The sequence below is a fragment of the Trichosurus vulpecula genome, chromosome 2 (assembly GCF_011100635.1).
Source record: "Trichosurus vulpecula isolate mTriVul1 chromosome 2, mTriVul1.pri, whole genome shotgun sequence".
Lineage (NCBI taxonomy): Eukaryota > Metazoa > Chordata > Mammalia > Diprotodontia > Phalangeridae > Trichosurus > Trichosurus vulpecula.
Genome location: NC_050574.1, coordinates 102975736 through 102998145, shown reverse-complemented (window position 1 = coordinate 102998145; position 22410 = coordinate 102975736). Strand labels below are relative to the sequence as shown.

General features: G+C 40.5%; 1 protein-coding gene across 1 annotated transcript; it reads right to left on the bottom strand.

Moving 5' to 3' along the window:
* Positions 1-11527: 11527 nt before the first annotated feature.
* On the bottom strand, positions 11528-17375 carry LOC118835938 (probable E3 ubiquitin-protein ligase TRIML1). The gene is made up of 6 exons (XM_036743233.1): positions 16956-17375; positions 15363-15458; positions 14659-14888; positions 13711-13743; positions 13474-13571; positions 11528-12060 (listed from the first exon to the last, which is right to left on the bottom strand). Exons 1-6 carry the CDS (start codon positions 17373-17375, stop codon positions 11528-11530), a joined length of 1410 nt encoding a protein of 469 aa, XP_036599128.1.
* Between the last annotated feature and the right edge of the window lie 5035 nt (positions 17376-22410).

The window sequence follows — 22410 nt, the reverse complement described above, 5'->3', positions numbered from 1 at the left end:
CACGTGCTTTTTCAGGAGGGCTTATAAATGCTGAGAAACTTGGCAAGCAGATAAGTAATCACAGAGGAAGAAAGAGAAATGGACTTGGGAGTATTAGAGGTGCTTTTAGGAATTGAGAAACCAAGTTTGGGATAGTAAAGGAGACAAGTCCCTCGTCTAAAGTACCATCCATCATGGGCAGCAAACATTAAATTAGACTTGAATGGATGGGAAGAAAGACAATTCTTTTGGAATAAGAGAGTTAGAGGATAGAGAAAGACAGTTTGGAATAAGTTGTTCGCATGTCTTAAGGACTCTAAAAACAATTCAAACTGCAAAGGCCCTTTGATGTCAACCATATGTACAAAAGCTCTGATTTTAAAGGATAAAACTGAAGTCAGAGGCTAAGTAACTTCCCCACATCACACAGCTGGCTGGGAGGGGAATGCTGGGCGCTTGACTCCTGCTTAGTTCAGTGCTCTTTGCATTATTTCTCATTGAAAAGGGAGGGAAGGGGAGATTTGGGGAGGCCATGAAGTTGCCCTTGGTATATCATCTAATACCTTTCTCTTCAGGACTATGAAGATAGAAACAGAAGAATATTTCAGAAGAAATTTAAGCAAGTATGGGAATATCTGAAAAGGAGGAAGAACATTAAAGAGGAAAAAGTCATTGTGGGGAAAGGGAACAAGAAGCTCTATGAGGTTTTTCAGAGGCTGAAGGAGATGGAGGCTACACAGGAACGAAAAATCATGGAGAAAAAGAAGGAGTGGGAGGCCATGATGTCCAGCCAAAGCAAATTCCTAGCAGCCATAATCACTGAGCTGGAGGAAAAGATGCAGAAGCCAGATATAGAAATGCTACAGGTAAGACTATGGTAAACCCGTCAGGGTCTGTTGCTTATGGGGATTAGAAATATAGGATATCTTCTTTTCACTGACCTTTTCCATATCACAAAAGTTGGTTTCTGGTTTTTTTTTTTTTTTTTTTTGAGATCTGCCTTTGTTTCCTTTTGTATGTGCCTTTTGTTTCCTAGGGCAGGAGGGGGAGGGGGCAGAAGGGAGGAGAGGAGTAACTCCTGAGACATGAGATGCCTGACTATAGATATTTTGGCTTGAGAGCAGCTTGGAGGGCTCTATGTGCTGGTGCTGGGACCAAATGATCCAAGGATCTGAAGCCTAGGAATCCTGCTCCTTTAGCTTGCACCTATCATTTGTGTAGGCAACAGCATCTGGAATGAGAAGCACTGGAAAATTCATGGTTTCCATGCTACTATGCAGATGGCCCCAGAAGATCCCTATTCATTTCTCGGAGGCCTTTTATTACTATCAATAGTTTTTCCCCCTGTTTTTCTCCATGCGATTGAGAATGCCTGTATGGGCCTTATCACAAAATGAGATAACAAGTGGTCACCTAGAGACTTCTTTCTGCTAGAACATTTCTGCTAGCACAACAGAAGAACTGCCAAGCACCTCCTGGCATGGGATGGTTTATATCCAGAATCCAGTTTTTCCAAGTTCAGGTTCACTGAAATCAAGAAAATAAAGAGAAAAGAGCAGTAAAGGTCCTTGCTCAGGAGGCTATGGGGTTTTAGAGGCTGGTGTCATGGGAAGGTTTTAGGAGAAACTTCATGACCTATGCTGACTTTATTATTTTTTCTTTCCAGGATGTGGCAGAAACCTTGGAAAGGTATGAAGAGGTGAAAGGTTGAGAGGTGCTTGACACCCCAAAATATTGACGCACCGGGTCCTGCCGAAAGAATTCGACTCAAGCCTTCTTAGCCAAAGAAAAAGACAGTTTATTAGGGACCAGCTACACTGGCCAGATCCTCCAGCAGCCCCGCCGTAGGCTAGATTCCTAAAGAATCTGAGTGCCTTGTGGAAGCACTATGGGATTTAAATACATAAAAGATTGTGGGAAAGATCGAGGGGTCGTCTGGGGTGACTGGTGGGGGGGTTTTGGGATGGTCCTGAGGGGAAGTCTAAGGAAGATAAGGTGGAGTCAGAGTCCAGGATCCAAGAGAATGGCATCAAGGGCAGGAAGTTCCTGAAGGAATATCAAGGTTGGGAAGTAACTGAAGGCATACATGTCTAAAGTAACAATAGAGGGAGAGATTTGGGCCTAATAAGAAGGAGAGGCTATAGCCTCAGGCTAAAACCAAATCAAGCAGGGAAGAGTCAAGGAGAAATCAAGGTAGGGGTTTCTTCCAGGGCCTAAAGACAAATGGGCTTTTTTGGGGATTAGGAAGAAAAGGTCTCTGGGCCTGTACCCCATCAGTATGTTTCTACGCAGTAGGGAATTATGGAGCTGAAATTGGGGCTTGGTGGCAAGAGATTGGTGGAGAATGAGCCTGTGTATTTGCTCAAAAAAGGTACAGAAAATAGAGCATTTGGTAAAATGAAAGGCACAGTCTGTCCAAAATTAATGATTTCTTTTTTCTATAGGAGTTTTGTTTGGCTGCATTTGGAACCTTACATACCAAAAGTGGATGATTCTTATCTCATTGTGGTGACCCAGTTTTTAAAACTCTTTGAAAGTAAGTGTCAGCCCTTTGGGTTTTGCTCACAAGAGTGCTAGGAGGCAAACAACCTACCCATTAGAAGTGTGGTTTTGAATATGTCTGCTATCCAAGTTCTGATGCTCCGGTGTCTTTAACTTGGGAATTACCGCTAGTATACTTAGGCCCATTTGCCTGGAATATGCCAAAAGAATGAATAGAGAGGCTGACTCAGGGTAGAGTGTGGGAACAACAGCAAGGAGAAAAACAGGTGAGGGGAAGAAACAAACTCCATGAGATTCGCTTGAGAACTGTCCTTTGGGTGCTTCCCAGCAGCATTTGGTTAGGCCTCTTGGGACAGCCCTGGAGCTTCTTCACTGGGGTGGAATCTTGCTTGGAGGCAGGAGCAGGGCTTATATGAGCACACAGAGGACTGTTGGAGTTGCAGGCACTAGGACATCTGAGCAGGGTGCTTGGCATATAGTAAGTGCTTATGGACCTTTTCATTCATTCATGAAGGGTAGAAACAACAGGAAAAGGGACTCAGAGGGGAGATTTCTTAGGAGTCTAAGCAGAACACAATTTTAGTAAGAAGTCATTTTGTGCCTCTTTCCTAAAATATGTAAGGTAAAGAAGGACTGGGCACTGGGCACTGGAGAATGTAGTAGTCCAAGTTACTGGATCAGAAGTACAAAGCATTTCACTATTCCTAACTCCTTCTGTGTGACCTTAGAAAGCTCCTTTTCTACATCACTTCATTCCTGCCTGGGTGTGGTGGGTGGGAGGTGTGTTGCACTAAATGACTTCTATGAGATCCCTTCCAGATCTATGATCTTATTATGTGTTTTGGAAATTAAGTCAAAGTTAAGGAGCCTGAGACCAGCACAGTTGTGTGAATGGCTCTTCTCCTTTGAGGACTGCTGTCTGTGCATTTGGGGCATGGAGGGAAGAGAAAAGGCTTTGTTTGATACTCAGACTCTGACAGCCCTAAGTAATGAGCAGATTGTTCAGGAATCTCTCTGTCAAGAAATAAACCTTCAAATATTTGGGAAACACTCATTTGCCCCTTAAGAACATACTGCTCCTCTCAGTAGACACATAAGAGACACAATTTCCTCCCAGTCTTTCTTCCTTCTCTGCATGATTTACTAAAGGGGTGAAGGAATTTGAGGAGGTAAAGGCTGGAAACCTTGATGGTCCAATTTACTTTGAGAGATTTAGAACACCAGACAACTGGACCATTGCCTAATTATACTGTTCCCTTAATTAACTAACAGTGTTTAGTCTAATGAAAATAGTTAAAATACTGTCTTCACCTCTGCTTTGAAAGCTTGCTTATCCCATAAATGGATGCTCCAGATAAAGATATGGAGGCCTATTAGAGAAAAAGGTAATGCCAGATAAAGAGAGCTCTAGTTCTCAGCTAGGATTGCTGTCCCCTTTCCTAACCACAGAATAGTTATTTACCAACTCTTCTCGCTCTGAAAATACCAGATTTTCTGGTTACCCAAGGAAAGAACTGTATAGGATGAAAGTAAAGCCTCCTTCTCACTAAGGATATTGAAATCCTTTCTTTCGGACTGATATGTTTCCTTTTTTTTTAAGGACATAAACTGTCAGAGAGGTGCAATTTCTACAATTTGTCTGAGGAGAAAGAGAGGGCAATCAGAATTGTGCCTGACTTCTCAGGTAAGAAATACCTTGTTTATGTATTTGGGAGTGTTCAAGCTGAGGACATCAGAGCAAGAAGATTCATTGTACAGACTTAATCCCCACATAAAATGTTTGAAGAAGAAGACTATGCAAGAACTATCATCACTCTCAGAAGTGCCATGAAAAGGGATAAATCATCTAGCAAGCCTCTTTACTTCCAGAAGAAAGGCACTATGAGCAAATGCCTGTGCACAGAGGTTGGGGTGGTTCTGGATGGTGTTGAATCTGTTGTACTTAATAAACTCAGCATCTTGTCAAATACTCAGGTCTATTGCTTTCATATTTGGTCAGTCATAGGATTATAAATTTAGATCAGTTGTTCTTAACCTGGTATAAATGCTCCCTCCCATCCTAAAAAAAGATCACTGAATAGATATCAGGTGGTCTGTAACTTCCTGACGTTCTTCCAAGACGAACTTCCCAAACATTCCCTTTAGCAGTAGAAAGCTTTTTTTCAAATTACTGATGGCCTGATTACAATCATGGTGTGACAACTCAATACACAAAGTCATCTTGATATACACAATTACTGAATATTCACTCTAATTTTCACAATCCAAGATCTGCCTTTCCTTTGTGGCAGGATAGACAGGTGATAGAAGTAGTAATAGTTAGACCACTTAGATGGCTCTGTGAATAGGGCTTTTGAAGCAAAGTTCAAATCTGCCCTTAATCACTTGTTAGCTGTGTGATACTAGGCTTCCGTCTGCCATGGTGCCCTCACCTGTAGAATGGGGATAACAACACCTATCTTACAGTGTTGTTTCGAAGATCAAATGGGGTAAACTATATAAAACACTTTGTAAACCTTAAAACACCATAATTGTTAGGAATATTGTTAGTAATCACTTCAGACCAACATTTCTAGTTATCCCACTGGAAATATGGCAACTCTTTGAGTTGCTCTCTAGTGTTTTTAATAGGAATGGATGCTATATTTTGTGAAAAGCTTTTTCTGCATTTGCATGTATTGAGATAATCATGTGATTTGTTGATTTTATTATTGATATGGCCAATTATACTGATAGTTTTCCTAATACTGAACCAGCCCTACATTCGTGGTATATATCCTACCTGGTCATAGTGTGTTATCCTGGTGATAAATTGCTGTAATCACCTCACTAATGTTTTATTTAAATTTTTTGCATCAACGTTCATAGGGAAATTGGTCTATAATTTTCTTTCTCTGTTTTGGCTCTTCCTGGTTTAGGTATCAATACCATATTTGTGTCATAAAAGGACTCTACCTATTTTCTCAAATTGTTTATAACATTTTGGAATTAGTTATTCTTTAAATGTTTGGTAGAATTCACTTGTAAACTCATCTGGTCCTGGTTTTTTTTTTCTTAGGGAGTTCATTAATGTCTTTATGATTACTAACTATGCATTTTCCTCTATCCTAGTTTTCTGCAGCTTGTAATTTTCTCTATCCTTTCACCCTGTCTCTTCTCACCAGTATTTTGCTTCTGAGCACCCTCCCTTCTACCAACCTCTCCCCCCTTTTTTTCTACTTCTACTTCTCTATAGGATAAGATAGATATCTATTACCTGAGTGTGTATTTTACTCTCTTTTTGAGCCAAATTCAGTGACAGTAAGGTTCAAACATTGTTCACCCACTCCCTAATTTCCTTCTACTATAACAGGTCTTTCATGCCTCTTCACATTATATAATTTACACCATTCTGCACACACACACCCTTCCCTCTTCTCCCAGTGCAATGCTAAGTGAATTAATGACATTTGTTTTCTAGATTATGACTGTTAGGTTTAGTTTTTCATTTCATTATCTGCTACTATAAAGTTTTCAGTATGGTTCCCAAGGTCCATCTCACTTTAAAAGGAAAATGAATTGGAGGGAAAAAAGGAGAATGAAATTTGAACTAGTTACACCTAATTGGGACCATCTGATTTCAATTCTCTAATAACCACCCTACTCATCCAGACTAGACCAAGATGATTAAGTGTGATTCTTTCACTCTCTACTCTTAGTCTGCTTTCATTGTTAACTCTCTAGAGTTCAAAGGCACCAAGAACTAATACTTCTTGGCTTGCCAATGTAGCATTCATGTTCTATGCTCTCTGTCACCAATAACATTTCTGAGGGGGATTGGGGATGGGGAGGATAAAGTTTCCCTAAGTACTGGCTTAAATACAGGGCACATAACATCATAATTTCTTGTTGCTATTGTTGTCACCATGCATATTATTACTATTTTCCTCTTGGGGATTACATTACTTGTGGTATTTAGCTTATTTCCTCTGTTTCTTGATTGTCTCCTTCTGTTATCATAGTTTTCCCATCTTTCTGAGATTTTTCTACAGAAGGGGTTCTTTACATTTTTGGGTCAAGAAACCTTTGGCGGTTGGGTGACTCCTATTGATCCCTTTTCTGAATATTTTAATGCATAAAATAAAAAAAAAACAGGATTACAAAGGATACAGATTACAATGAAACATAGTTATCAAGATAATTTTTAAAGTACATGGATCCCAAGTAATGAGCCACTGTCCAAGCTGAATCTGTCTAGAATCTTGCACGTTGCCATCTGTGCCAGAAGTCCCAGTGCCAGGCTTCTGTAGAAAATCTAGCAGTGCCTCCCAGCCACTAAAATCGCTTGGAATGAAAAAAGTCCTCATGTACGCACTTCCTTTTAGGCTGCAGGCAAACACATACTTATTTCTAGTATGTGCTCTTACTACATGGCATAAGCAGGTGCTCAGCGTGAAATCCCACCCCTGCTCTAGTTTTCCACTATCAAAACACAAAGGAAATGGGATTAATGGGACTTAAGATGGCACAAAGATCACCTCATTGCTCTACTTATTACATGGTACAGAGGGCATGGCCCTGAAACAAGATCAGATCCTCCTGAGTTCCAGTCATTCAACTATCTTGCAGCAGCCCCAGTAAATGAAGTGCAGGTAAAAATTGTTTAGGTGTCTTAAACAACTAAGAAAAGTCCATAATGTGTTGTTAACAGGATTTTTACTGAGCCAGTCTCTAACCCGAGAATGCTCCAAGTCACATAAAGCAGATCTAGAGATAGGAGTGCCAGCGATCAAGCCATTTCATTAATCATTTTCAGAGCGAGGAATGTTCTCCTGGCTAAAGTAAAAGCACAGGTTATATATTTAAATCACAACTGGGGAAGGAGCGGGGGAGGTGGATTACAAAATAATCATTTAGTGGTTTTCTGTGAGATACCCATAAGTCCCACAATACAATAGTTTTGGAGCCAAGTCTTTGGGAGTTGTAACCACCTCCCCTAAAGTACAGAACCAGAAGTGATGGGAACAGGTTCTACAATCTTTGATTTGATTGTGAGCATTGTCAGAGCTTTGATTAATTAGTTTAAGCTACATTGTGAGCTCTTACTCCCAAGCCAGAGTCAGATCTTGAGAAAATTAAATTATTAGAATATTCATTACACAAATCATATTAATTAATGTGAAAATTATAAATTTCTTTCTCATTACCTCCTTTTAGCCAAAAGGTTGGAATGACCCTTGAAGGCCGATGAGGAATATTCATTTGAAATATGTTTTTGAATAATTTCTTGATTATAGAAATTTGCTATAAAAGGAAAAAAAAGAAGGACATAGTTATCATATAATGGAGGAAAAATTCCCTTAACTCTGTTTGATTCTAGGCATGAGTCATATCTGACAGCCAATCATGTGGTTACAGCGTGTTGAAGCAAGGCACAGGATTAACCACGAGGGAATTTTCCCTTTCCAGAAAGGAAATAACACAATAGGGAAATAAAGTCAGGAGGATTCTATCTAGGCTGTATCCTAAATTGTCCTCACAACCTTTCCCAGGAGGAGATATCCACCTTACTAGTCCTCAGACTGCTGCACATGCCATTTTCTATTATTAGCTTTGTGAAAATTCAGGCAACTATTCTTGAAATCAAAGCTCAAAACAAATTACAGTCCCAGGAATATTTACCATAAATAGCAAAATTTTCATTAATCACAACTTAAATCACAACTTAAGGAGATAAGTACAACATTTAAAAGGGGCTTAGTTCACAGAGGGAGTAACTGCAAACCTCAGCTCACATTCGGTATCTTGGGTTGGTGGTCTACATCAGCTGTTGCCTTCTCATTTTGGGGATCTTGGGAACAGCTGTCTACCTCAGATATCAGCTGCCATTTAATCTTTAGGGTCAGGTCACCCTTGGGTTCTGAAATCCAAGTGGGCAGCACTGCCCTTTTGAGATGTGGATCCAGAACTCCACTCCCTGGAGTTTGTCCTTTCCATTGTGGCTCAAAGGAGTGTTTTCGGAGGTGACATTTCCAGTAGACCTAGTCACCAGGTTGGAACAGGGGCTGAGTTTCAGTTGGAGTTTCTGAAGAATAGGTCTGTGAAGAAAATGATAAATGTTGGAGAAGATGTGGGCAAGTTGGAACACTAATTCGTTGTTGGTGGAGCTGTGAGATGATCCAACCATTCTGGAGAGCAATTTAGAACTATGTCCAAAGGGCTATAAAATGTGCATACCCTTTGACCCAGCAATATTGCTCCTAGGGCTGTATCCTAAAGAGATCATAGAAATGGGAAAAGGACCCACATGTAAAAAATTTATTTTATTTTATTTTATTTTTCCTTTTTTTGGAGAGGGGAAGGCAGGGCAATTGGGGTTAAGTGGCTTGCCCAAGGTCACACAGCTAGTAAGGTACAAAAATAATTATAGCAGCTCTTTTTTGTAGTAGCCAAAAACTGGAAATCGCGGGGATGCCCATCAGTTGGGGAATGGCTGAACAAGTTGTGGTATATGAATGTAATGGAATAGTATTGTGCTATAAGAAATGATGAGCAGACAGACTTCAGGAAAACCTGGAAAGACTTTTATGGACTGATGCTGAGTGAAGTAAGCAGAATCAGGAGAACACTGTACACAGTAACATCCACAGTGTTGAAGGTTAAATTTTGATAGACTTAGCCCTTCTTAACAATGCAAAGGCCTAACACTTTTACAAAGGACTCATGATGGAAAATGCCATCCAAATCCAGAGAAAGAACCATGGAGTCAGAATGCACAGTGAAGCAAACTCTTTTCTCTTTTGTTTTGTTTTGTTTTGTTTCTCATGGCTTCTCCTATTCATTATAGTTCTTCTATACAACATAACTAATGTGAAAATGTGTTTCATAGGAATATATTCATAGAGTCCATATCGGATTGCCTGCTATTTTGAGGAAGGAGAGGGGAGAGACGGGGAGAAAATTCAAAAACTTATGGAAATGAATGTTGAAAACTGAAAATAAATAAATATAAAATAAATAAATAAAAGAATATGGCTGGGATATAAGTTGGTAAGTCTCTGATATCTTCTGAGACAACCCAATGCAGTATTGTAGGAGGGAGCCTTTGGCTGCTATGCTTCCTACTCACAGGAAGTGGCATTGGGCATTCTGTTACTATCTCACAGGGACTGAGCTTACAGGAACCAAATGGTATAGACCTAAGGCTTAACAGGGCTAAAGGAAGAGTTTTGGGACAGGTGATACCTAGCTCTTCAAAGAGTTTAGCAAAGGAAGTATTAAGTATCCCATCAACTCTTTCAACCATTCCTGATGACTGAGGGTGATAGGCACATGAAGATGCTGAGTAATTGGCCAGGATGAAAGTAGTTTAGCTGATGAAGCTTCTGTGAACTCTACCACTATGTATCTCCTTAGGAATTACGGGGGGCCATAACAGAATGATTTTTTTCTAAAAGGATTTTTACTATCACAGAGGCTGTGGCAGTATGACAGCGGAACACTTCCACCCACCGAGAAAACATATAGACTATAATCAAAGCATATTTGTATCCAAGGGCAAGTGGCAATTGAATAAAGTCGATCTGTGAGAGGAAACTGGCTGTGAGCAGGCTTCAGAGACTTGAATGCTTTGTGCTTGGGGCAGGTGGAACACATCTTGTAGGTGGTCACAGCAGCCCTGTGAAAACCCCAACCCATAGCCCCATAGTCTTAGTAAGTTCACATCCCTCCTTTTGTAGCTCTCTCTCTGCTTTTTGATAAGCATTCTTTTCTGGTCAGTGGCTCTTTCTTCTCCAGTAAGGCTAAGAGTCTTAGGTAGGCCTTTAGTGTACCATGACTATCCCAAGGCTATACTTACGGAACAAAGTGAAAGTTCCATAGGGACCTGTACTATAGGAGCCACTCGCTCAGGAGTTTGAGGAGTTAAAGCTGTGGTTTTCACTGCTTGGTCAGCCAAGTCATTTCCACGGTCATGAATGCTGTTTTCTGTACTGTGTCCTGAAATTTTAATTGCAGCCACAGTCTGGGCAAGCAATAAATTGTCTAGTAGATGGGAAACCTCTTTCTAACCTCTGAAACCTCTGAGGAGATGAGGAAGCACCAATGTTTCCATACCATCCCAAAGTCACGGTCTAAAGCCTTGTCCCCACTTTCCAACAGGTGGGTAGATGGCAGGATTGAATATGCTGCTTACATCAACTACAGGGTACAGGAAAGTGGACCCCTGACAAAGTAAATCTCATACCTTAAATAATCTACAAATGAGAGTGCCTACCCCTCTAAATCGGAACAGAAATAAATATTCTGAGGATTTTTACTGATCTGACCTCTGAGTAGTCAAATTTGGCTAAGTGATATTCCAACAGTGTCTCCATAGTATCATAATAAAAGCAATGGGCTGAGTTTCCAAGGACCAGGCTTCCTTGTCCCACTTCTGCTGGCAGTGTGAGGTTGTAGAAAGCTTGTTTGATTTGCAAACCCAGAACTAGTTTTAAACTCTAGCTAAGCCACTCCCTCTCTACCTAAGAGACCTTGGTCAAGTCACTTAACCTCTCTGACTCTCAGTTTCCTCCTATTTCACATGAGGGAGTTAGACTGGTTGACCTCTAAATTCCCTACCAACTTGACATCTCTCTTCTGATGATCCTATTAATAATTGAATACATCCAATTCAATTCAAACATCATTATTAAGCACCTTTTAAGAAATATGCTAGGAACTGTGGATAAAAAAAATAAAAAAAGAAAATAGTCCCTGTTGTCATGTAGCTGATATTGTCCTCAGGCCAGAGATAAAACATGTACAAAGATAAGTAGATACAAACTACACACAATGGAAATATCATGTAATTGGTCTGGGAGTGGGAGGTAGGTCCAAGAATCATATTTAGCAGAGGCAAGACATTTTACCTCTCCAGAGTTCTGTTGTTAGCTGTGAAATTAGATGGTGACAATATGTACCCTCTGAGAGCCCTTCTAGTTCTAAAATATTATGACACACAGGAATTGTGGCATACTGTGCCTGAAGTTTATTTGAAGGATAAATACATATTTTTGATCTCTCTCAATTAGGGACAGATCATGAGAGAACAATCATTTGGCAGGACTTTCTTAGAAAGACAGAAGATAGGCTGTAAGGGTCGTGAGAAGGAAGTCATTGGGAAAGCAAAAATGAGAGATCTTTCTCTAACATTATAAAATGACACCTCTCCATGTTCATAGTCAAGGAAAATGCCCACCATTAGGTTGGACACACAGTTCTGGCAGCATTTCACATGAGGTACAGAAGAAAGGTCATGCTTGCCTATGGCATAAAGGTGGCAGCCACTGTGACTCTGTATAGCCATAAGCACAAAGAAGACTTCAGGTGTAGGTGGTCCATTCGAGATGCCAACACACCATCCAGTGTTGTCTGGTACCTCTACTGCCCAGTAATATCTGCTTGAAATGAAGGACTGAGTACCAAGAACTTGGGCAAAATCACTGAATCTCCGAGTGTTGTTGGGTACTTCTGCCTGGGCACCTCCATATCTCACGCTCTTCAAATCTTCAGAGATGATGAGACCTGGATGGGCTGTGTCACAATCCAGAGTGATGTCCACTGTGGAGAGAAGAAGTTCAGGTTCAATGAATGGTATTGTCAGAGATTTGTTTTCTTTTATAGGTGATGGGATCAGGTGTGTGGACCATGAAGTGGCCATCAAGGTATCACAGTAATATGTAAAAAAGGTACTGGATAGAGGCAGCACAGCTCCATGGTATGAGGAGCAGAATGTTCTCAGGTTGTCAGGTCGATGGGACAGTGTGGTAGGTGCTAATTTGGAAAATCTGGTTCTTTATGCCTTGATCTTTCGAGTCTCCCAAAACAAATGGTTAACCAATGCAAGGATTTCACAGATCATTTTCATGATTCTACATGTGAAATTAGAGTCATGATATGCTGGCTCTTCTGGGTAATGTTTAAAGACTGCACAGGAGGGAAATGAAGACCAATGCCTCTGAGAAGCAGCAGGGTAAACTAAAAGGGGTACATCCTATAGCTCTATTCTATTTCTCTTTCACTTCTTTTGGCATTTCCCTCCATCCTTATTCCCTATATTCTGTTTCTGTCTTTCTATCTCCTCTCTCTTTTGGCAGTGTGAGGTTGTAGAAAGCTTGTTTGATTTGCAAACCCAGAACTTGATCTAGTGTCTTTCCCATATATAAGTGTGTCTCCCTTCTTTCCTCCTCTGAATTCCTCTCTATCTATAGAAAATATTTCATCTGCTTTATTTGGTTTGGTCTGGAGAATAAGGATGTGACTGTGAGTCTCTTCACTGTCTTCCTCAACAACCTTATTCATTCTCAGAGATTTAATTTTTATGGTCCTCCATATATTTTTCTAGTACATCTGAGATTTACATCTGCCTGTTCAGCTACTCCCAGGACAAACCTTCCCATGGGCATCACTGGCATCTCAACCTTAACATTCCTGAAAGAGTTCTGAAACATGTCCTGAAACATCTCCCTAAACTTGAGTTGTCATCATTTGGACATGATTTGAAGGGACTGGACTTGTGTATTATGCAGAAGAGATAACTTAAGGAGTTGCATGGCGGCTGTCATGAAGTACTTGAATGGTTTTGATGTGAAAGAAACATTAAATTTCTCTGCTGTGCCTCTGATGCTAGATCAAGGAAAATTGACTAGAAATTATAAAAAGTATTTATATTTGATTTGAGAAAAACCTTCTTGGTGATAAAACCAATTTAAAAAAGAGAAACTTATGTGTTTAGAATTATCAGGCTCCTCTTCACCAAATGATTTCAAGCAAAGTCTGGATGACTACTTATTAAATGTTTTGCAAAGAGAATCACTGTTCAGGCAAAGGTAAACTAGATGGCCAAGTTCTTTCTAGCTCCTAGATTCTGAGTTTCTGTGAAGGCCAAATTGGTTCTGGCCCAAAGGAAAATTGGTCAAGATTTGGAGATGTGCTGCCTCTTTGTTATAGATCTTTTCACTTCTTTTCACTCACCTTTAAATTTTAAAAGCATTTCTAGAATTCCAGGGATGGAACAAACAATTGTGTTTATGTGAAACATTTCTACTTCTTTGCGGATCACAGAATCATTCCTATAGAAAACAAACACCAGGTTTAGGTCTCCAATAATCATAAGAATCTTGGCACAGTCTTCACTCCTTTAGTCAGTCAAGGCCCATTGGCCCCCAATTTGTTTAGAGCTTTCCAAATGAAGTAAGAATAGAAACTTACCTCTTCAACATTGCTTTCATGTCCTGAAGAGATAAAAAAAATGATATATGATTAGGACAATGGCGTATTTAAGGTAGGAAAATAGACTTTGGAATGGACCACCTTTTCATTGCCTCAGTGAAACCCACAGAGTAGGGAAGAATCTTGGAGCTTCTGGGGCTGCAACGTGTCTCACATATATTCCCCCTTCTCTCCTCTCACACAGCTATCACCTTAACTCAGGCCCTCTCCACCACTTGCCTGGATTATTGCCATGATCTTCCCATTGGTCATAATTCCTACAATCTCTTCCAAAGCTACAGAAGTAATTTAATTGGAATGAACCTCAGAGGAGGAGAGGTTACTGAGCTACACAGAAGGAGGCAGATTGCTTGAGTGGCAATGGACAGAAAGGAATATTTTGCCTCATGTAATGAACTTGTGAGGGGAGAGACAGGGGTGACAATGTAAGTGAAAGTATCACCAGGACTGGAAAGGACAGTGAGGTGCTTAATGTCAGCTAGAGGAATGCAGGTCTCAGAAAGAACATGAAAATAGAAATGAAAGGAAAGCTTTGAAGATGTTCAGGAAATCATATATTTGCACATAATTCATGTATGTACAATCCATTTTCAAGGAAGGCGGTATGTGTTTTTGAAATCTAGCATTGTGATAAGCATACAACTATTTGTTAGTATGCTATGTGTGCACAAAAGAAAAAATACACAATATATGTAAACCAAATACAAAGGAATCTATTCAATTGCATCATTTAAAAAACTGTGTGCTTTCTGAACTTGTGGAATAATTCTTTAGGAGTTTAGGGATCAGAGTTGGAGATGGAAGATTAAAGCAGATTAAAGCATTCTTCCTTTGTACTCTACTTCATGGTTTTTTAGAAATAGATGGCATTGGTAAGTTCCTGCCTTACCTTTTATGTTCCTTAAGCATATTTCCCATGGCCTTACCTGAAGCAAATCCACATCTGGTTTCCTGCACACTTCCATGGACTCCCTGATCCTCTTCCTTAATTTTTGATTTTGAAGGGACAATCCCCTTATTCTCTTCTTCAGGCCTTTCAAATGGGCCTTTCCTTGCCTCTGCACAATTGATAGATACTCATTTTTCTCCTCATCCAGGAACCTTTGTACTTTCTGGAATTCAGAAGAAATAGATTCCTCTTGAGTCTTTATCTCCTGCTGTAATGAAATAGATGAGACTGATGAGATAGAGGAAATGACATAAGATTAAGTGGCAATGGGTGAGTGACAAGCTTTTTACCTCACAATTGGATTCTGATTTTGTTCATTTTTGTGGCCAACATTCTGCATGGATAGTGAGATCATTTTCTACAATGTTCCCATTATATTTAGCTTTATGCTCCAAGCACAATCCTGCCTTCTTTTGCTTGAAAACACCATGTCCCTTCCTAGGGTGCCCTCAGCCAACTGTAGTGTAAGGGGTAATTGGTTTTGGAATCTGAAGGCCTCATCATGACTTCACCTTGTGCCACTTACCAGCTCTGAGTCTTTGGGCAAAACAGTTAGCCACTCTGACCATCAGTGTCCTCATTTGTAACATTTAATGGAGGCCAGTATCTATCTAGGATACTTTGAGGGAGCACAGCAGAATATGTATGCTGATTGCTGAGAGATAAAGAAATAAATACTTGCCTCCAATAGTGTCAATTTCAACTCCTCATTAGCCATCTGTTGCTCAACATCCTTAGTTTTTCTCTGCAAATCTGCTATACTTTCCTGGAGTTTCTCCTATAAAAATATACATTTTTTAAAAAGCACAAATTGTTTTATCCATGAAGCATTTCAGTTCTACATATTCAAAACTATTCATGTGTGAATGGCTGGGAGACCAATTAATAATGAAAATATAATGCTCTTACTTTTAAAGCTATGAGTAAAAGAACAAAACTAGGAGCTTCAGGCCCGTGTGGCCTATGGTGTGATGTCCCAAGTATTCAGAAAGGATGGTTCTGAGATCAATAGCACAAAGTGGGAATGGGATGACTCATGGTCAGTGAGAAGAACTCCTTTAAATTTCAAAGACTTCATTACCTACACATACCAAGTCTGGACAAGAGCTTTCTCATCACCACATTTTGTTCCCCTTTGGATCATAAGAACAGAGAAAGAGAGCTAGAAGGGTCCTTTAGAGGCTATCTAGTTCGACCCTCTAATTTACAAATAAAGAAAAGACATCCCATTCAACTGGAATGTGTTTCCACACTCCACTTATCCTGTTCCTAGCTTCTCAGGGGAAGACCTAATTCCTATACACACAATCATACATAACTTCGGCCCACAGCCATCTCTCTAGTAAAAAGACAGAGTAAGATATTCTAATGTCCCCTTTGTTTCTGGCTAGATGTGTGACTCTGTGGATGTAACTTGGCTTGACTACGTCCCAGTTTCCCCAAAAGAGTAAAGAGATGACTGGACTAGAACATCTCTCAGTCTTTTTGAGAGGGAAGTTAGATAGATCTTTGAGCTCCCGACTTCCTGAATGACGCAGCTCAGGATTAAGCTAGTCTCTCCTTAGTTCACCTTGCACCTTCTGGGCTCCCTATGACACTGTCAGTTCTTCTTTTCTAAATGTCTTTAGTAATTCAGTGTGTGCAGGCTGGTTGCAGCAGGCATGATGAGAATCAACCCTAGGAGCAAAGTAGAGGACCAAGAAGCCCCTCACCTTCCTGCCTCACAGTCAAGCCTCATGAGAGTGATGCTAGGTTCCTGTGAGTGAGACAAGGGAGCAAGTACAGCTCTATGCCTAAGCTAGTCTGACAAGGTAATGTCTTCTTTTTCCTGTCCACCTCCAGGAGGAGGTAACTTTCAAGTGTCAAATGCAAAGGAGAAACCCTGCTCCATTGTCTTGTCCCTCTTTTCTAGTTCATGAAGGATGAAGGTGTTAGCTATTATCCTACCAGATGAAGATGGCCCTAACAATCTCAGATTACCTGACTCCATTTAGTAAAAAGACTTAAGGCCCTCCCTGAACACAACAGGGTTGGACATTTCAAACCATGTTAGAGGAACATCAAGGGAAACTTCCTGTTGATCTCAATGCATGAGTAAAAGCTCAGGCTGAGGCCAGAGAACACAGCACAGTGCAATTCAACAACAACCTTGTGGGCACTGAGAGCACAGTGATTGGCACATGAAAACACCACATCTCTTCCTGGGATGATCTCTGCAGATGGTAGTACAAATTTAAAATGTTCTTGTGGATGGAGCGATGAATCCATTACTTACCCTGTAGTCCTCAGCAGCCTCATCTATGCAACGGAGTGTGTGAGCCTTATGCTCCTTGGACTCAGAACAGGACACACAGATTGGGCTCTGGTCATCCTCACAGAACAGTTTATGCACTTTCTGATGTGTCTCACACTTGCTATGGCCTCCAGGGTTCTGCAAACAATGAGGTCTCAGTGTTTTGGCAATGGCTGCCAGTTTCCCAAGACGCGCATTGGCTCTGAAATTCCTTGCCTGGGAGACACTCCTGCACTCTGGGCAGGAGAAAGGGGTAGAGGCTTCTTGCCAGCTCCTGAAGAGGCAACTATGGCAGAAACTGTGACCACACTCAATGGACATTGGGTCTTTGAAGTAGTCCGTGCAGATGGAGCAAATGAGCTCTTCCTGGAAGTTTTGAATCAGCTTTGGGAAAGAGGCCATGTTTCTGAGGAAAGAGAATGGCAAAGGTCAGTGACTGGGTCTGGGGACCCTTAGAAATGCCCTTAGTACTTGTGCACTTGAAATTGATCACCTTTATCATCTAATTTTCTTTTCAGAGTACCCTCTATAGCAAAGAAAAAGGTAGAACATGTTACATTCTACAGTTGGGGAAACTGAGGTGAGAAAAAGTGGGGATTTTGAATCCTCTCTGACCTCTTAATGCTCTCCAGAACAGGAACATACCTCCAGTTGAAACACTTTTAAATAGATTAGTAATGTTATTTTGATCAAATTTCCTTCCCTTCCCAGCACGCTTATGTTCAACATTTGAATTATATTGAAGTTTTATTGGATATCACATTTGGATGTTGATTGGATGTCACAATAATGTTCCAGTATTTTAATTTACCTTGGTTGGTCGAGCCACTCCCTGATTTACAGTACCCAATGTGTTTCTCCTTTTTTGCTACTAGAAAAAATTGTATTATGAATATTTGGCTAAATTTGGCACTGTTCTTTCTTCTTTTGATTTCATTGGCCAATGACCAAGAGTGGCATCTCTGCATCTAAGTGTATAGATTCTGCGAATAAGAAAGATTCGGGATAACAGGACAAGGGAAGATGTTATCCCTTCCAGACTCCTACACTACTTTTGGCTCAGCCAGTTGAGTTTCTCCACTTGACCTGAGGTGTTACTGTCTAACCCATGAACATGAAATCTGCCTCCCTTCTCCCTTTGCTGGCTTCAGAGACTCATTCCCAAAGTTTTGTATTTCATCATGGAGAAACATGTCCCTCCACCTCAATGCATGCCATAGCACAGGATGCAATTCTTAAGTCCCTGACACAAATGAAATTTCTCATGAGGAAACTTACCTTCTTTTTTTCTTCTGGTATCTTTCCTTCAGCCTCACTGCTCTGCCTTTAGCTCTGCTCTCAGAATAAGAAATCTCTATGTCTTTCTCATCCCAAACCTTTTATATACCACTAGCACACTGAAGACCCTCCTTCCTATGAGGTGTGAATGAGGTTTGTTCACACTTAGGGACTGCTCAGAGATAAAAGGTGCAAACCAAGGCACTCAGCCCATGTATTAAGAAGGAAGAGTTAGCCATTTCACATTAGTTAAAATGAAAAAGATAAAAATACTAACTTTAGCTCTGCTTGGAAAACTCGTATCATAAATAGGTGCTCCACAAATAGAATTCAGAATACTGGTTAAAATAATCATATTTGGTAAGAGGAAAATGGGGAATTATAACAACAATGTTACTTGCAGCTGTGTAAGGACAATAACACCAGCACACAGGAGGGCTGCTAGCACTGGCTCTTTGATCTGCTTTTCTAAGGAAAGCAACTTTAAAGGGTTCACAATTTCACTTCAATTAAACATACATATATCATTCACTTAACTCAGGAGAATAAGTCAGTACCCTGAACTTCAGAGAAAACACAAACAGAAATTACAAGCAGAAATTATATAAACAGAGCAAATAACAAATCAGCAGACAGAGCTTCTACCTGTCTGTCCATAGCAATACACACATACATAGTTACCAGAGAGAGAAGCACCAACATCTGGGTTTTCAAAGTTTGGGGACTCCTTGACAGCTACCCAGAGCCTCCACACCCACACTCTTTCAATGAGTGTGCCTGGCAACATAACCTCTCCTCCCTCAGTTCTGAGAGTTTTCGATTTTTGATTCTTGATTCTGAGTTCAAAAGCTATACTTTGGGTATACACCGCCTTTTTCAGGGCCTGAGAGCTTCACACCTCTCAAAGGCTTCATACCGCTTGAGGGTTTCATACCTCTCATGACCTAAATAGCAAAATGGTGTGGATCTTCCTACAAACAAAGGCAAGACTCAGTCAAAGGCACTTGATTGCCTTGGTGATGAAAAGCACAGTAAAAAGTTTCACTTTGCTTACCCTTACAGGAATGGGTGTGATTAAAAGGAGTTAAGATTTTCCCTGAGACCCTCTTTCAAATGTTTTTTGCATCAGTATTCTTTTTAAAGAATAACATTTATTAATAACCTCTCTTTTCTGTCATCTCCTTTAGTTCTGATTATGTGAGATGACAAAAAGCAGAGAAGCATCTCTCAGCAGATTGCCTGAAAGTTTTGGAGAAGTATCAGATGAGGCCTTTTATGGATTGATTGAGGGATGGGTGCTGTGGAAGGTATGGGAAAAAATTAAGGGCATTGGTTGAACCTTTGCATGTGTAGCTGAGAAAACAGATCGGATGCATAGAAATCAAATTTATTTAATGCTTAACTCAAGAACTAGTTTACTGACCAGAAACTCAATCAGATCTGATGACCAATGCCAGAAATTCAAGGAATTGTTTCACAGGAGGCACCAGAGTTTTTAGACTCCAGCCTCTAACAGGTAATACCAACCAAGCAAATTGTAAGACAAGTGGAGACACTAGTACAGGCCTACTCTTGATCTGGGCAGACAGGAAGACAGGAAGACAACTGAGGAGAGGTTAAATAATAAGCTTTCTTCTAGTCTCATCTTCTCAAAGGGAGTTCCTGATAATGGGAGCACCAACTCCTACAGGATCCCCTAATCATCCTTCTAGCAGGGACAGTCAAGAAGGGGGGAACATCCCCTATGTCTCAATGAGTCAGTCGAGACAGGCACAGCATTCCAGATTGTGCACTCCCCTAAAATCCCTCAAGCCTCAGTGGGGGCCGGCTGAGGCAGGTACACGCATTCCTCTATGCATTACCCAAATTCCTCTGTGGGTTCTCCATGGGTTCCCCAAATCTCCACTTACCAGTGCCCACTTTATTTATAGGGCAACACACAAAGAAAGCATATTGCAAACAATAGCCTCGCAATTTTGCAATACCTTATTCCTGTATCTCACTGTGCAAGGGTGGTGGAGATATTTTCTACCTTGAGCCTGGGAATTATCTAGTACCTGAGAACTAGAGATTGCTATGGCCATGGAGTCTGGGAACCAAAACCTAAAAAGGATAATAGAATCCTTCTTACAGGAATTTTCTCCCATTATACATCTCAAACAATCGATGTGTCTTATCTGGAAACTACCTCCCTGCTGGCCAATCATTGTTCCTTTGTTTGAATCCTATATTATGTGTAGTTTACAAATACTCAGTGGGAGTGGGCCACCTGTTTTTTGGCTCTCCCTTCTGCTGGATGACTTAATAAACTTCTTTCTAAATTATTTTAGTTCTGGATTTTGTTCTCAGTTCACAGAGGCAGGAGGAGAGAAGACAGGTTTGGAATTGCTACCTTGTAAGTGAGATAGATAATCAATTGGGGGTGGCAGAATGATTATGATCACTTCCTGAGCTCCCAGATAAAATTAGGTGAAAACAATCATGAGTGGACTCATTCAGCATACTTTCCTAACTTAAATGCTTTTGCTGATTTTTTTAAAAGAATGTGATAGGTGAAATTTGAAATAACTGAGGAAACAAAGGTTTGAGCTTCTGAGCCTCCTCAACTTGGTAATTAACTGCATTAAAGAGGGAAGACCAGCTCTTTATGCATTGAAACAGCTGATAGAACATAAACCAGGATAAAGATTAGGGAATTTCCAGGTTGGGAGGGGAGAACAAACAGGTACAATTCCCTGATCAGGGAGACATTGTTCAGCTTCCCAGCCATGTGGGGTTAGATTCATACGATGCAAGGAAATTTTCTCACAGTTCCCAAAATTGAATAAACTTTTTCTACAAGACAGAATTTGGACTATAACCATAATTGAATCAAAAGGGAAATTACCCAGATCCAGAATTAAGTCACAATATGGAGTCAGTGTGGTTCACTCAATTCCCACAATTCTCTCAAGAAGTGAAGAAAAGTAAGGCTGATTTAACAAAACTCATTGACTCTGCTATAGAGGTCATTCTCAGTTAGGTACAGTTTGGACTAGTTGATATCTAATGGGAAGTCTTCCCAACTCTACCATTTTGTATTTTTAATACTATGAAAAATCCAAAGGTAATCACAGGCTCAGGTGTGGCACTCACTTTGGCTGAGGGGTGAATTCCATGGAACAAACTGCTAATTCGATAAGAGTGTGAATTTCTCATGATCAGCATTATCAGAACAAAGCTTATGTCAGAGAGGTGGTACCTGGGGCTAGGAATCAACTGAATTCATAACTTGTGCTGGACCAGGTAAATTTCCACCTTGTGCTAGGAGGAGCTGAGATTCAGAGCAAGTATCCTAGTTTGAAACATTCAAGATAGGTTTGTCACTTAGCAATCTTACTTCCTTTTCTGAATTTCAGAGTTGGTTCCATTTGCCAGAGACCAAAGGGGAAAGGTTACAGTTACAATGAAATGCTAGCCCCTGCTTTAATCCAACAGAGATGATGAATTACATAGGACACCAGCCCACTTCACTTCTCAATTTAAAGGCCGTGCTGATTGACTAAATTGGCTGTGGAGATGTCCCAGCTCTAGCCTTGGATCTCTTCAGGGATTTGGATATTCAGTATGAATGAAAGAGCATTTCAGTTAGAATGAGGTTCTAGGTTCCATATGTACTTACTTTGCATATTGAAAACTATTCTAAGCCCCAAATTGACTATCTGGAGAATGAGTTTTATGTCCCATTGTCAGTAAGGTGAAATTTAGTGTGAGCAAGGAAGATTTTAGCATGTGTAAAGTGGATTTTTGTTATAATTTTTTTTTGCAGGGTGAAGGCAGGGCAATTGGGGTTCAGTGACTTGCCCAAGGTCACCCAGCTAGTTAATGTGTCAAATGTCTGAGGCTGGATTTGAACTCAGGTCCTCCTGACTCTAGGACCAGTGCTGTACTCACTGAGCTACCTAGCTGCCCCATTATAATTTCTTAAGAGTTCAGTTTCCCAGGATCTATGGCCATAGCAATCTCTGTTTCCCAGGTATTAGATATGAGTTCCCAGGCTCATGGTTCAAACATCTCCACCACGTTTGTGCAGTATTATGTAAGGATAAATAATGTAAACATGTGCTGAGATTGTAAACATCCACTGCAATTGTGCAGTAAGATATAGGGATGAGTTGAT

Excerpts from the sequence above, each read along its gene's own strand:
- LOC118835938 (XM_036743233.1), bottom strand. The coding sequence starts at position 17,375 with ATGGCCTCTTTCCCAAAGCTGATTCAAAACTTCCAGGAAGAGCTCATT. Across the intron at positions 14,889-15,362 it reads TGAAATTGACACTATTGGAG|CAGGAGATAAAGACTCAAGA; the intron begins GCAAGTATTTAT and ends ATTTCATTACAG. Across the intron at positions 13,744-14,658 it reads CCAGATGTGGATTTGCTTCA|ATCTCTTCAGGACATGAAAG; the intron begins GGTAAGGCCATG and ends ATCATTTTTTTT.